The 16,384-nt window shown below is 50.1% G+C and overlaps 1 protein-coding gene across 2 annotated transcripts in view; it reads left to right on the top strand.

The window, feature by feature from the left end:
• The window catches only part of SYN3 (synapsin III), a 420,649-nt gene extending 406,710 nt beyond the window's left edge, over window positions 1-13,939 (top strand). For both annotated transcript variants that reach the window (XM_047066610.1, XM_047066608.1), the window contains exons 10-13: window positions 3,509-3,643; window positions 4,483-4,570; window positions 10,419-10,710; window positions 13,664-13,939. In XM_047066610.1, coding sequence (XP_046922566.1) covers window positions 3,509-3,643; window positions 4,483-4,570; window positions 10,419-10,710; window positions 13,664-13,796 — 648 coding nt within the window. In that variant the 3' untranslated portion in view covers window positions 13,797-13,939. The remainder of the gene's footprint in view (window positions 1-3,508; window positions 3,644-4,482; window positions 4,571-10,418; window positions 10,711-13,663) is intronic.
• Window positions 13,940-16,384: the final 2,445 nt, after the last annotated feature.

The raw sequence follows: 16,384 nt of genomic DNA, 5'->3' as shown, positions 1-16,384 counted from the left end.
AATGCCCCTCTGGCCTCAGAGTTCTCCCTTCTCTCCCCAACTGCTCCCCAACATCTCCACATTCACACTCCCCACGGCCCCTTCCGAGGCTCCCTTTCCATGGCCTTCTCTTCAAACCACAGCGGATGGGCGGTGCTGACACAAGGCCAAGACACGTGAGGGAGAGCCCTGCGGCCACCCCCTCCCCGGGTTGTGGGCGGCTAATGGGAAGCACATGGCTGGGGTGACCACAGGAGCCAGCCAGTCCTCCGGGCCCACGTGCCTGCCACTCCCCCGGACCCGCAGCGCGGCAGGCCCAGGTGACCCCATGGGTGGGAGTCCCGCTGTTTACTGCCGGCCGTGCCAGGAGGGCATCCGCACCGTGCCCAAGGAGTGGCCACCCTTGGAGGTGAAGGGGAGGGAGTCCAGGATGGACTCAGTCCCTCCACCCTCCCCAGAGAGGCCAGGAAGCTCCCAGGATGAGTTGCGTCTCTATTTGCAGGTTCCATCCTGCTCCGGAAAACAGCTCTTCTCAAGTACAGGAACTGCTTTCCCTCCATAGCTGAAACTCCTCCAGTAGCCCCCTCCCAGAGGAGGCCTTGGAGGAGCCAGGAGCAGTACTGGTGTGCAGACTTGCTTCTGAGCCAGGCTGCATCCGGGAGGAACGAGTGCCCCGCCTTCCTGAGGGTGCCCTGGGAGCTTTGGACCAGGGGTGGACGAAGCGCCCCCCCCCACCCCCAGCCTGAGAATTTGCATCTGTTGAGACCCTTCCTGTCGCTCCTGCCTCTGCATCAACTCACAGGGACCACCAGCCATGAACTCACGGTGGCACTCAGTCGTTCATCCATCCTCCGCTATGGAGCCTCTGTGCGGGGCGCGAGACCCCAAGCCAGGTGGTGGGGATAGAGCAGTGAACATGGTAGCAGGGACCCTTCCTCCTAGAGCTTCCATCCAGAGAGGCGACAGCAATCGTGGAGGAAGGACTCCTTGACTCCCCTCCCCTCTCTCCTGTGAGCGTAGCCCCTTTTCTCCTGCATTCTCTCTGCCCCGAGAGCTCTTGCCTATCTTGAGTTTCCTCAACTTTTGTTCTTAGGAAACAAAAGTCTGTACTCGTGGGCCCAGGCTCCCTGCCTCCAGACATTCAGAGGGTCAGGGATGAAAGCCCTCTTACATTTTTTTTTTTAAAGCAAAATTAGTGGGTTTGGACTTTAAAAAACAAGAAAACAACTTCTCACAATGTTCCAGGAGGAAAAAAAAAAAGATGACTTTTCAGATTGTTTTTTCTCTCAGAAACATTGCAGAGTTGTTTCCCTTGCTTTTGGGTTTACGGTGGGATCAAGGGAGACGAGGAACTTTGCTACCACGGAGACAAAAGGTATTTTTCCCCAGTCGAGAAAAAAAAGGCAGAAGAGACCCAAAATACTGTTTGCTTCAGCCACCTCTGTGGTGAGAACGTGAAGTTTGTACTTCATGTTTTATGAAGATCCTCACAGTGAAACACTCGGGGGAAAGACCCTTGAACTTGTCCTCCATGGCCTGTCCAGGGAATGATATTGCTCGCTGGAAAAATGTTTCCCTGGGGAGACCAGAGTGTCCACTTCCTTTGGCTTTGTCCACCATGGGGATTCCAAAATGCTCTGACCTCAGGTTCCTTGTGGCGGCTGTTTTCCACTGCAGGGAATGTAGGAAACAGAAACCAGAACAGAAAAGGGTGGGTGGGGTCAGGGGGAGAAAAGACAGGCCTGTGTACATTTAGACAGACTCCACAGTTAGAACTCAGTTCAGCCCACATAGACCGAGAAGCTGTCTGTGTGCCGGGCACTGAGATCTGGGGTGCCAAGAACTCAGGCCCCAACCCACAAGGAGCTCAATTTGAGGACAGTTTTCAGGACTGTGCTAGAATCAACATACGCATCCTTGAGTTTGCTTTTCAGCTTCCCAACCACAGTGGGTACTTTACACACAGAGCCCTAAACGTCCCAGCCGGAAGCATCTTCACAGACCCCTCAGTTTACAGTTGAGGAAAACATGGGCCCACCAAGGAAAAGTGACCTGCCTGAGATCACACAACAAGTCGGTAGTAGAACATAGGCTCGGATTCCAGGTTCCCATCCCGATTTTCACCCCAGAGAGCTATTTCAGTGCTCAGTGACAAAGGGAAGGACTGTGGCTTGTTAGTCCTGTGTCCTTGAACTTAGTACTCCTTTGACCCTCAGTTTCCTCATCATTGTGATGCAGATACTAATAGTACTTGCCTCCAAGAGCTACTCTGAGATTTGTATGAGATCCTCCACACCCGGTGCTTGGAACAGTGCCTGACACATAGTAAGTGCTTAATAAAACATAGTACTTATTAGTATACTTATCGTGATGAGCAGGACTTACTGCAAGGATCTTTCATCCCTCCACTGTAGTCTTTATTGAGGGCATATCTGTGGAACAGGACACAGGGCCCATCCCTGACCTCAGGGACTCACAGTCCGGTTGGAGAGACACAAGTAACCAGGAGATGTCAGCACTGTGGGTGAGCTCCCCACCGGGGCAGCCAAAGTGAGGACAGCGGGAGGACAGATGAGCAGCCGGTCAGAAGTTACTCAGAGAGAGGAAGGCCTTAGCTGCCCTTCATTATTCCCTGAAGAATGAGAAGGACTTAAATAAAGAGTGAGAGAAGAGAATGGTATACACAAGGACCTGGTCAGAAGAGAGAACCTGGTGAGTCCAGAGCTTGGGAAGAGGGGAAACAAATGCAGTGCATTTGGTGGGCATGGGGTGAGTGAACAGGCTAGATTCCTACAGTGGAGGAAGGGAGAGAGAGCCCACCTAGGCCTCACTCCCCTTCTAGCCCTTCTACAGCTGCCTGTGCCCAGGGAATCACCTGGATGGTTGGCCTGTGTGACTTTGGCCAAGTCCCTTCCCATTGCTAGGCCTCAGTTTCCCCATCTGCAAAAAAAGCAGGATGAGCAAATAGGATCTCTCAGGACCTCTCTCAATATAAGCACTTTGCTTCCTTTGAGAAGAAGGCCATTCCCTCCAGGCATATGTCCTCCCAGAGCCTCTGAAAACAGGCCTTTCCTCATTCCTCTTCTCTCTGAACCCTGGGTCAACTCCAGCCCATGTCATTTTTTGGTCATAATTGAGCCCCCACCTTCACTGCTTCCGGCCTTGTGAAAGCCTTGACCTTGGGCCAAAGTTCAGGAGGTCGGCCCCAAGCCTGGGCAGGAGCCAAGGTGGGAAAAGAGGGGGCGGAGACTGGCTCCCCAAAGAAAAGAGCAGAAAAGGTCAGCAAAGCCTTCCTGGCCCTTGGTCACATTTCTGTAGCCCAACAAATGCAGGCTGAATTGAACTGGATCCAGAGAGTTGATTTAGACTGAACTGCAGGGATCTGGGTGTCTCCACAGGAATCATTCCCAGCTGGAGGCACTGGGCTGGGTGTTTGCATGGACAACATCACCATCTAGTGGTCACTTCTGTCCTGAGCCGTGCCAGCCCTTCTGGGACGCACTGCCCCAAGCCTCCTTTCTCTCTGCAGGTGATGGACAGCTCAATGCCCTTGATTGGAGAGCACGTGGAAGAGGACAGACAGCTGATGGCCGACCTCGTGGTCTCCAAAATGAGCCAACTCCTGATACCAGGGGGCACAGTGCCCTCGCCCCTGAGGCCTTGGGTGAGGTTTCCGGGAGCGCAGGAGACATCATGGCCATGAGAAATGCTGGGCTCTCTGGGAATGGGGAGCCCCTGGATCCAAAGGAGATCCCCTAGAATGGAAGTACTCTGGGGAGAAAGGAATGGGGTGTGGATGGAGGCTGGGCTTGGACAGCTTGCACCCTGCCCCGGACAGGGGAGTTTGGGGGGGCTCCGAGGAGACCTTCCCCCATCCACCATCAGAGGGAGGAAAGCCTTGTCACAACCGCACTGGTGGGCAGAGATTATGGACATAAGAAGCCAGTTGTCCCTTCTGTGCCCTCATTCCTGGGCCTGCACAGGGAGCAGCGGGCACGTGTGGGTGTGTGCGTGCACGCACGGGTGTGTATACACACGTGCCCTTTGTGTGTTCCCAGGGCCCCGGTCAATAGAGACTATTGTGTCTTCTGTTTCTCTGTGCCCCAACCTCGACAAGCTCCCTCGCTCATTCTCCAAAGAATTTGCTAGCTCTCAGCTTTCTGGAAAAGCAAATCTCAAAACCTGCTTTCCCCCACCCCCACCCCTCCCCCACGAAAACAAATCCATGATAATAGCTGTGGGAAGGATGGTTCTACCGGAGGGGGTTGCTGGCTGGGAAGGGGCATGGGGTAGCCGTCTCCACTGGAGGTTCTGTCCTGACTCGGGTGGTGGTTACACAGATGTATACACATGTAAAAATCCGCTATGCTGTGCACTTAAGAATTGTGCACTTTATGTAAGTTTTACTCCAATAATAAAAAGATCTTTATAAATCCTGCCCTCCCACCCGGGAAGCAAATGGCTGCGGCAATCCCAACAGGCCTCTCTTCTCTCCTGCTCTAGGCTCCACAGATGAAACCAGCAAAATCGCCGGGGCCAGCCCAGCTGGGACCTCCACTTGGACAGCCCCAGCCACGCCCACCCACACAAGGTAAGCCCCATGACAAGTCAGCAAGAGAAATTATGTAGTGAAGATGTCCAAATGCACTGAGGGATCCATGTGTGGTTTCCAGAAGGTACTCTGGGAAAATCCATCCTAACACTTTATCCACAGAGTATGTGTGCTCACTCTGTGCAGAATGAGTGAGAATGTGAGGTCTGTCACCCCAATAAGTCAGGAATGAAGAAGGGAAAGACAGGTGAAGTCACTGAGTGCCTCATAGGTGCCAGGCACTGTGCAAGGGACTTTCCCCTCTATTTTCCTTTTTTTTTTTTCTTTTGTTTTCTCTTTTATCTCCCAATCACTCCCCAGTGAAAACCATCAGTATTTCCTTTTTGCAGAGGTGGACATTGAGGCTTTGCCCAAGGAAGCACAACAAGAAAATGCAGGTTTACAAATATGGCCTTTCAGATCTTTGAACAAGCATCTGTTTCTTTTTTATAAAAAAAAAAATGTTTTAATGTTTATTTTTCGAGAGAAAGGGAGAGACAGAGTGTGAGCAAGGGAGGGGCAGAGAGAGAGAGAGAGAGAGACGGAATCGGAAGCAGGCTCCAGGCGCTGAGCTGTCAGCACAGAGCCCAACGCAGGGCTCGAACCCACAAACCGTGAAATCATGGCCTGAGTCAAAGTTGGCCGCTCAACTGACTGAACCACCCAGGCGCCCTGCAGGTTTCTGTTTCTTAGCCATGAGTGGTACCTGGTTGTAGATTTATGAGCAACCAGCCAGAGTGAGAAAGAAAAACGGAATATTATATATAACTGTTTATTGAAATTATTCTTCCTCAAAAAATATTCCAGCATTACTGTCTAAATGTTGCCATTTATTAGAGAATGGGTGAACTATTGATGAGTTTATGAGAGGAAGCCGTGGCAATAACTGTGTCACAAAATGTCGTGACCTGGGCGTTCTCACCTGCGGGGCCCGGAGAGAAGACCTGCCCGCTGCCTCTCTTGCAGTCAGAACCTTCCAGACGCCAAACGCGTTCACTGCTCTAGCGCCAGCTTGGATCTCCGGGGCAGCTCTACAGCAAGAAGCCCGCCAGGCAGTTTCACGGCAATCTCTTTAAGAATCTGCTAGGAACCTACCAGAAGAAAAAGCTTTACTCTCACATTTTGTGGCCTTTCCAGTCGCTGTTACTAAAGTAACATATTCATTGTTTCTTAGAAAAATCGGCCTTGGGCATTAAATGGCTTCCTCTTCCACAGGTCTTAAAGCACCCCATCCATCCTTCCTGTGTCTGCTTCTCTTCCCAGAAAAGCAGAAGGTATTTAAGAAAAGGGAAATTGTGTAACTTACATAACCGTGTAAATGGACATGGGGTTTCTTCTCTAGGCAGATAAATGTGTTTTTGTTTTTAATGTTTATTTATTTTTGAGACAGAGTGTGAGCAGGGGACGGGCAGAGAGAGACAGGCGGGGTGGGGGGAGGGGGGGAGACACAGAATCAGAAGCAGGATTCAGGCTCGGAGCTGTCAGCACAGAGCCCGACGCTGGGCTTGAACTCACAAACTGCGAGACCACGACCTGAGCCGAAGTCAGACACTTAACCAACTGAGCCACCCAGGCGCCCCAACAAATGTGGTTTTGAATCCACCTCTGCGTCTCAGTACCTTTGCAGTCTTAGGCAAGTTACATGCTTTCTCTGAGCCTTGGTTTCCCCAGTGATATAACAGCTCCCTCGTTTAGTTATGGGCAGCTGTCCAAGAGATAATGTAGGTGAAGCACTTAGCAAGGTGTCTGGCACAAGGGAATGCTTAGTAGGTGTTAGTTCTTACTACTAATAGTTTACTATTAATAACTATGTGACTTTTACTGTTAAAAACTTACTATCAAAAACGTGTCTTATTAACAATTAAAATATACATGCTGCTCTTAATGATCATTACCATTAACAATCCTTATAAGCAGCCCCAATGCCCTCCTGCCTGGCGATAATTCTATCATTATAAGTGTTCAAAAATGATTTATTCATCCCCCTGCCGGGCTCCTGGCTGTGCCTCTGCCCTGCCCTCTCCTTTCCTGCTCTGCCCCAGGACTTACTTTTTAAAACACATTTGAACAGAGCACTTTTAAAACAGAGAGCTACTGTATTCTGGTTTCCTCTCCGGCCCAGAGTACAGACATGCTTGATAAAGAGATATTATTTTAAGGGACATGAGGCTAAACACACTATTAGTGAGTTGAAAAACAATCCATTTAAAGCCAATTAAGATAATTAAAGCAAACGCTCATTGGATTAACACTCAGATTAAAAATAACAAGGCTAGTTAATTAACTTGTTTTTGAACTCACCGTAAAAAGTGAACTTTTCTTTTAGTGAACCTCATAATTTTTTAGCACCAATCCTGTGCTTCAGCAAATACTTTCTCTGTATAAGTCAGTGGTTTTCTGTATGTGAAATGAAAAATACAAAATTGTTTGCTTTGCCAAGAAGCTGAAAGAAATAAGTAGAGTGTCTCTTGAGGAATCCCAGGTGGATAATAGGGACTCAACAAAGAGTTAATAAATGAATGAATGAGGATCTAGATTTTCCAAGATATTACTTGCCCTGGGGTAGGAGAGAGGACAGGGAGAATTAAGATAAAAGTAGAAAACAGATGTTTTCTTTGACCTGCAGTGGGGTTATTTTTATGTTTACTTATTTTTGAGAGAGAGAGAGAAGGAGGGAGGGGCAGAGAGAGAGAGAGAGGGAGACACAGAATCTGAAGCAGGCTCCAGGTTCTGAGCTGTCAGCACAGAGCCCGACGAGGGGCTTGAACCCACAAACCATGAGATCATGACCTGAGCCGAAGTCGGACACTTAACCGACTGAGCCACCCAGGCATCCCCCCCCAATTTTTTTTTTAATGTTCATTTATTTTTGAGAGAGAGACAGAGGGTGAGTCGGGGAGGGGCAGCGGAGGGGGGGGGCGGTACACAGGATCTGAAGCAGGCCCCAGGCTGAGCTGTCGGCACAGAGCCTGATGTGGGGCTCAAACTTACAGACTGTGAGATCATGACCTGAGCCAAAGCCGGACACCCAACCGACTGAGCCACCCAGGCACTCCTAACCTGACACAGGTTTCAAACATAGAAGAGTAAGCCAGCATTTAGAAACCAGGAGGTTTTGCACAAATATTTCCACTCCCAGGTTCTCTAGATAGAGCAGAAGCTCTAGAAACAATGTGCCTGTGTCCCTCCTCAGCAGCTGCCTGCTGACTTGCAGTCACTGGGCTCCCGTGAACGACAGGACTCGGCCATTCGCCTCCGGCCCTGCTCCTCCCTGTTGTCTCTTTCACAGGGCTGTAGCATCAAGTGCAATTTTCTTCAGCTTGCACCTCTTTAGAGTTCCCTGAACTGTGTTTTTATCTCAAGGAAAAAATGTTAAAGCCATATGGTTTTTTGGACACCTGCCTGCTTCATTTATTTATGTACCTGCCTGGCCCTATAGGTGTTTGAGATCAATGGGTTCTCCAACCCACTGGGACATACAGTGACAAAAGCGACGAACAGCAGATCAAGGCCACGTGCAATCAGTTGCTAAATTGATACTTCAGTTCAATCCAATGTAGAAAGTGCCGCATCAGCCTCGCAAGAATGTTCACATGGGGCCGGATGTTTGGTGGCTGGTCCGAGGGCCTCATTTTACAAGCCAGGGCCCAGGAAGCCAGAGAAAACTCAGTCAAGTTAACGCAAGACAGGAGTTCAGAACTGGGGCTCCACGAGCCAGTATGGTGTAATGTGCCAGCTGCGATGATTGAGGGCAGAGGTCAGCGGAAGTCAAGTCCCCCCTTCCTCCTGCACCTGGCTCAGAGATGTCCTCCCCTGGAGGAGAGTGCCTTTTTTTCACTTGCACAAAGATGTGAGGACTCAGGGCCACCCTGCATGGCACGGTTTTGTGATTTTTGTTTGGGGTTTTTTTGTTTAAGGAAAAAAGAGAAAACGAAACAGAGCGTTTGAGTCAGAGAGATGTAGGTTTGAATCTTGGCTCGTCCCCTTACTGGAAGTGACACCTTGAGCAAGTCGCAGCGTATCTGGGACTCAAGTGGGGATGATGATAATGCCTAACTCACAGCACTACTGTGAGGAGGCCGAGCCCAAGGCCGGGGACTCAGGTGTGCTCAGTAAGACTTGTAGAAATCAGCATGAGCAAAGGGCCACAGACACAGGCTCCAGCCCCTCTGAACTCCCAGTCTCCTAACCTGTCCACAGTGATCTCAACAAGCACAGCAGGGAGAGCCACGGGGTACCCCGTTCTCCCAGGAGCAGGTCCCAGTCTGTTTTGGCAAAATGCAATTCACAGCAGCCCTGACACTCAGGCTTCGCAGATGAGGAGAGAGCGCCTTGCTTGCTTGGAGCCTTGGAACCCTGCTCGAAGTCATTTCTGGGCGGCTAAAATGTCCCCAAGCCTGTGATGCCCCTTTGCTTGTAGGTGAAAGTCTCCATGCTCTGTGCGGTGAGAGGGAAAAGCCAAGACCCCTGTGCGCTCTTTGCAGCTACTCTTTTCTCGTTAGGAGACCTTGAGGAGGCTCAGTTTCCAGCTCTATGTGACAAGAAGGATGGTATCTTCCCTACCAGCCTCTCTCTAGATCAAATGACATATTGCCTTTGAAAGTTCTTAGAAAAGTTTAAAGAGCTATCAAAAGGGAAGGGGTAATCTATTGTTTCAAGAGTAATGCATCTTCAGTGTGGAAAACATCCGTGAGCAAAAGAAAGAGAATTAACCCCACCACTTTTGTAATCATTCAGCACTGACTCATTACTCAAAGCGTGGTGAGCAGAAGCATCACCTGGGAACTTGCTAGAAATGCAGAATCCCAGACCCCATCTGGAGCAGTCTGCCTGGGTCGCCATAACAAAATGCCACAGAGTGGTTTCAACAAAAGACATTTATCTTCTCGCAGTTCTGGAGGCTAGAGGTCTAAGATCAAGGTGCCAGCAGGGTTGAAAGTTCTCTCCATAGCTTGCAGACAATGCTTTCTGTCTTCCCATGGCCTTTCCTCTGTGTGGCCGCTGGGGTCTCTGTCTCTTCTTCTAAGGACACAGGTCCTATTGGGTGAGGGCCCCACCCTTATGACCTCATTTAACAATAGTTAGTTTCCGTAGGGCCCTGTCTCCAAATACTGTCACGTTGGGGATGAGGACTTCAAAATATGAATGGGGGGGGGGGGGGTGTGGGGGTACACAATGCAGTCCACAACACTCTCCCGGACATACTGTATCCTAATCTTTATTTTAACAAGATCCCCCCAGTGATTCATGTGCACGTTAAAGTTAGAGACACACGGTTTGAGTGGACAACTTTCCAGTCTTTATTTTATTAATTTTTTAACGTTTTTATTCATTTTTGAGAGGCAGAGTGCTAGCAGGGGAGGGGCAGAGAGAGAGGGAGACACAGAATCTGAAGCAGGCTCCAGGCTCTGAGCTGACAGCAGACAGCCTGATTCAGGGCTCGAACCCACAAATCATGAGATCATGACCTGAGCCGAAGTCAGATGCTTAACCAACTGAGCCACCCAGGCACCCCTCCAGTCTTTATTTTTTACATAGCTATATACATATGGCTAAAATGGAATAAAACCGTATGTTGTTTTGTAAACTGCCTTTTCTGTTTAGCAGTATGTATTTAGCATATATTATCAACACTGTTCTATATCATTTAATATATGATAGCCACAGGGTATTCCATTACATGGATGTATCTTAATGTTCCTGATCAGTTCTCCGATTGGGCACTTACACTGTCTTCAGCTTTTCGCTGTTATAAAAAAAACTGCAGTGAACATCCTCGAAGCAATATTTGTGCACAGCCATATTTATCTTAAGAAAAACTTGAACATAATCATTTTTCTCCCTGTAGGGGGCCCTCGCCAAACTCAGTCTCCTCAGCCCCCGCGAACCGGGAGCCCCTCCCAACAGAGGCTCTCCCCGCAAGGCCAGCAGCCCCTCAGCTCCCCGTCAGGGTCTCCACAGCAGCAGAGATCGCCAGGCTCACCACAGCTGTCCCGGGCATCCAGCGGGAGTTCTCCAAACCAGGCCGCCAAGCCAGGCGCCCCCCTCGCCTCACAGCCCCGGCCCCCCGTTCAAGGCCGCAGTGCCTCCCAACAGGGGGAAGACTCCAAGAAGCCAGCACCACCCCACCCTCATCTCAAGTAGGTGCTCTGGGATCCGGCAGGGTAGAGGGTGGGGTAGGGGTGCGGGCAGAGCTGGGCTGACTCAGGGGCTCAGAGACCAAGGAGGACCCACTGAGGCCTCACCCAGACTCTCAGTGGGTCGGAGGATGGAACTTGGATGGCAGGCAGGGCCCAGGAGGTCAGAGTACAGCTTGGCTCCCACCACAACCCTCCAGATACATACTCATCAGTTATCTCTTGCCACATAACAAACCTCCCCCAAAACTGCAGCTCAAGCAAACGACCATTTTCTTCGCTCATGGTTTTTGGTCCAGCAATTGACTCTGAGACTGGATCAGCCGGGAGATTCTCCTGCTGGTCTCTCCTGTGGAGTTGCCAGGTAAAATACAGGAGGCACGGTGAGATTTGCATTTCAGATAAGCAATGAATAATTTTGAGTATAAGTATACCCTCAAATATAGCATGGGAGATACTTATACTGGAAAAAGGATTTGTTTTTCAACTGAAATTCAGATTTAACTAGGTATCCTGGACTTTTATTTACTAAATCCAGCGACACTACCCTCCTGGGATCATTCAAGTGGCTGCAGTTATCTGGCATCTTAACTGGGGCTGGATGGTCCAAGATGGCCTTCCTTACCACACATCTGCTGTCAGCGGGGCCTGTCTCTCCATGGGCCACCAGCTCCGGCAGGCTGGACCCAACTTCCTCGCATGGTAGAATCCCATCCCAGAAGAGCAAAAGTAGAAGCCTCAAAGGCCTGGGCCCAGCTTTGAAGCCACACAATGTCATTTATCCCATCATGTGTTTTGGGTCAAAGCAACCTATGTGGCCATATAGACTCTTGGTAAGAGGGCCTCCAAAGCACATTGCAAAAGGCTAGACCCCAGGAGGAACCACTGCCATCACGTCACTGTCTGTAAACGACACATCACGACACACACCCGTCCCCTTCCCTCTGAAGCCCATCTCTCGCTTTGAGGTCAGAGAGTCCCAGCTGTGTTTTCTTGGGAAAGCCCCTCCCTTCCTTCACTGCCAAGCACTAACGTGCAGAAACAGAGCCTCGCTCCTAGCACCCACTGTCCGCTTACCACCTGCCAAGCACTTCACTTGGTTGGGGTTTTTTAATTCTCACAAGTATAGGGGTTAGTAACTACTACTATCCGCATTTTACAAACGAGAAGGAGATGAATTGCCCAAGCTCCACTGTTGGTGAGTAGAAGAGCTGGAATTGAACACAGGGCACTCAGCCCATGGATCGGGCTAACCAGGATGCGCCTGAATGGGTGATGCATTCACACGGTTCAAAGATCTACACGACATCAGAGGTACATACTGAAAAACCTTCCTCCCATCTCATTCCCGGCCAGTGCTTTCCGGCCCCCTGCTCCCCAGGGGTGACCACATTTGTTAGTTCCTTGTGTATTCCTCATGCAAGTACAAAAATGTATGTTGCTTCCCTCCCCCACTTTTTACAAACGGCAGTACTTACTATCCACACCATTCTCCTTGCTTTTTACATTTAACAGTAAATCCTAAAGCTCATCCACTGCGTCCATTGACATTTTCCCCTTTTCACAGCTGTATCGTATGCCACTGTATAGTTGTACTGTGATCGAACCCACCACAAAGAGAAATTTGGTTTGCTCTTACAGAGAAGCCGGCAGCAAACAACCCTGAACACACACTGTTTGTCATGTGTATAGGCTCAGCTGTGGAGAAAGTACCAGCGATGATATTGTAGGATCAAAGGATGAATGCATTTTCCATTTGATAGATATTAGCAAGTGTCCCTCCAGGCAATATGGCATCGTGGTTGACAGCACAGACTCGAGTCAGACTGCCTGGGTTCCAGTCCCAGCTCTACCACTTAAAAGCTGCATGACCTCAAAAGCATTATGCAACTTCTCTGTGCTTCTACCTGTATGGTGATGGCAAGACCATGTGTGGATCTCTTAAGCTTGGGGCCTATGTGTATCACCTCTTCCTGTGTCTGTCACCTCCACTAGAATGTGAACCTCCTGAGGGCAAGGCCCGAATCACATCCCTCTCCACAGCCCTGTCACCTAGCACTAGGTTGGCACAAAGGTTCAAATAGTGGACACCTTGAGAATCCCCAAGCAGGCCAGAGGCTGCAGCAAAGGCTTGATGGGAAAGGCAGGAAGTGAAGCCCAGAGTGACAGAGAAGAGGCCTGAGGGTGGGCTAGACCAGCCCTCCCTTTTTAATAAAAATTTTTTTAATGTTTATTTTTGAGAGAGAGACACAGAGTGAGAGCGGGGGAGGGGCAGAGAGACAGAGAGGGAGGTATAGAATCGGAAGCAGGCTCCAGGCTCCGAGCTGTCAGCACAGAGCCTGACGAGGGGCTCAAACCCACACACCGTGAGATCATGACCTGAGCCAAAGTCGGACGCTCAACCGACTGAGCCACCCAGGCGCCCCAAGACCAGCCCTCCTTTTTACCGATGAGGTGAAAGAGGCCCTGAGCAGTACGCCACCTGCCGAGGCCAGAGGGGTCAGATGGCAGGGCGGGGTCCAGAACACGGGCCTCCTGATTCCCAAACTCGTGCCAGAAAGTACAGGAGGAGCAGCCACCACCCGATGCTGATACAGCACTTTACGGTCGGCCCCACAGGCTTGTGCGCGGAGGCACGAGAGTGCTCAAGCTGCTATCTGGTAACACCTGCCAGCGAGCAGCCCGGCTTGCTGGAACGAATGTGATCCTCGGGCACTCCCCTGCTACTCACTGAGAGCCCCAATTTCTGTACCTAAAATTGGAGGATACTGATAACCACCTTGCAGGTTAAAGAATGTGTGTGATGCACTCAGCATCATGTAAGCGTTGGGATGCCAGGTTTCCGGTCATCCTATCATCGTGATGATTGGGCTCACCCAGCTTGGCTTCCCGGCAAGCCCTGTGACTCATTTCCCAGGCCTTGTCACCCCCAACCCCCTTTGCCTTTCTGTTTCAGCAAATCCCAGTCCCTGACTACCAGCCTCAGTACATCTGACACCTCTCAGCGCGGGACCCCAAGTGAAGACGAGGCCAAGGCCGAAACCATCCGCAACCTGAGGAAGTCCTTTGCCAGCCTGTTCTCTGACTAACCTTGTCCGGGCTGGGACAGGGGAGTGCTGTTACACTCCCCCTTTCCCTGCCTCTCTTCCTTCTCGGCCTTGGTTCCCGATGGGAACAGAATGGAGGGCCTGAGAATATACTCTCTAAATGCCTTTGATCCAGGAACTGAGTATCTATATGTGTTCCCACCTCCCTTGACCATGACATTCCAGCATCATCGTCCGAGTGGTGGGCCTTTGAGAGCCTCCGGGTTCATCAAATCAGGCCCTAATGGCATCACATCACCCTGCCCACCCAGATGCTTGCTCCCCTGCCTCAGATAACCAAGTGAAATGTCTGTGTGTGGCTAGTTTTCACATTTCTTGTTAGTGTTTTGCTCGCCTTCAGGTGAAGGTCCCCTCCAGGCCTTGCCTCACCTCCATCAAATGCAGACACTATAGTCAGACCTCAGCAACATAGGAGGCAATAATCTTTTGACCATGTTTTGCAAACAAAAGGAGAAAAGCTCAGCCAGGGGAACATACTACCTACCCATGCTAGCTCCATCCAGGCTCAATCACCCCTCAGACCAGAAAGGCAAAGGTCCATCACATGTGGCTCCCGGTGGGATCTTAAGAACAGTGGAATGAAATCAGATCCTGTGTAACAAGTGGGGCCTTTCAGAACTCAACAGAAATGGAGAAGAAATCCTGAAGTGCTGCTCACCCCCAGATTGGACAGCCAAGAGCAGACGACAGTTCTACGAATCATCCCTAGTTCCCAAAAGAAGATGCCCTCAACTTCCCAAGGAAGGAGTCAGGTCAGGGTTCCTCCACCCATTCTGCGTTACACCACCAAGAACTCCCCGAATTCCCGCCAGAAATGTTCCCTCCTCAAGGACATATGAGGAACCGGAGAGAATCAGGAGATCAATAACACAGGCCGAGAAAGCGAAGTGGTGGTAACTTCCAGGTTGGCATTTCACCAACGGTTTACAGCAAGGCTTTGGTAGGTGACTCAGGTATGAAAGGGTCCCATGGTCAAACATGTTTAGGAAATACTTTGTATTTCTTGTTTTGAGATGGGTAGTACACATTACGTGTCAAAGGCTCTTGGAATTCCTGCAGTGAAGAAACGAGATTGAACCTTGCTTAAGCCAAGCTTACTTCACAGAACAAGTGGGCTACAGGGCTGGGCAATGCCATGACTCCCTTTCCAAAGCTTTTTCCCTACATCGGACTGCTTCCCATGACCAGATGGGGTGCAGGGCTGCCCCCAAATCACCACGTGCCTGGTGCTAGAAACATTGTAGGTGCCAGAACCAGCCTCCTGGTCCCAAAAAGAGCCCAGGACATTTGAACGTAGCCACCACACTCTCCCCTTACAGCCTACATTGCGACTTGAGACATGTCTCTCCCTCCCTGGTCACAGAGAAGGAGAGAGGGAGGTAACAATGAACGTGTCCGTGGCGTGGAGCTGCATTCTGAATAAAGGAGCAGGGACAACTTATAGGGCAAGGTGTGACGTCATGGAGGCATGTTTGGGGAGATCAAGAGCATAGAAAACACCTAAGGCAGCCACTGCTCTTGTACATTGGAGATTAAGGTCGGAAAAAGTCAAGGTCACCCGATTCTCACATAGTAATAAAACACAACTGGAAACACACAACAGAGTGGTCATAGGCTGGACAAAGTTTCTCAAAGCGTGGGCACAGCTAGCTTCAATTCAGAGCAAAGGAGGCAGAATTCTGGTCATAAGGCCCAGACCCTTGTCTTTGTCAGTCTCCCCAAGTATTTTGCATGCAAATTGAAGTTAGACCAGCAGCCCTGAGCTGAGCTCAGTGGGAAGGCCCCCTGCATGAGATCAGTATTGGTATGGGCTCTTTACAGCCAGGCACCCACTCCTTCGCTGAGCAAAAATTCGTGGCTCCGCCAACAGTGACTGCGCGGCTTACATTTTCCCACTTTCTTATATTCTGTCCCTTGTCCCTAAAAACTTCTCAACATTCAAGCTGTAACTCCCAGATGCTCCCACTACAGTAGCACAAGATTTTTTTTTTTTTTTAATCAGACCAGGCATCCTGATATTTATAACCGTGCACACATGTGATCCATGACATAACACTAGTTTATAATCGGCACATTTGAGTCAATTTCCCCACTGGTCTGAGTATGAATGTAGAGAACAGGAATGGTCTTGCAGAGACCATAGACCCCCAAAATGGACTGTTGCCACACAGGCTAACACGTGTTCCTTCCAAACACTTAACCTTTAATAGCTGTGACATTTTTGAATGGGAAAGGGCAAAAAGAAGGGAGTAAAGGAGTCACTCTATAGAGATTCTGACAGGTGGTTTGGTTTTTGCTTTGTTGCACAACTTTGACCCAAAGAAAGGCTGGCATTTTCCCTCCAGGCTGACTTGGTGAGGCTGAACCATGGGTGCCAAGGGTGTAGCACAATGAACGGGGATTTAGGGATGCAGCTTCAGGGGACACCGCCACCAGCCAGAGAAAATAACTCGGTCCAGGTCTTCCCCCTCTCACCATGACAAGATGGTGCTGTAGTTTAATTAGGTGTGAAGTCAGCTTTCCAGGGACACTGAATATGCATATCCTCGCTCTTCCATGGCCTCTCTGTG

Source organism: Lynx rufus, unplaced genomic scaffold (genome assembly GCF_022079265.1).
Source record: "Lynx rufus isolate CCGP_SWC_20201006 ecotype Redwood Valley unplaced genomic scaffold, mLynRuf1.p SCAF_7, whole genome shotgun sequence".
In the NCBI taxonomy this organism is placed as follows: domain Eukaryota; kingdom Metazoa; phylum Chordata; class Mammalia; order Carnivora; family Felidae; genus Lynx; species Lynx rufus.
Note: the sequence above shows the minus strand (reverse complement) of the source record. Positions and strands in the feature narration are given on the sequence as shown.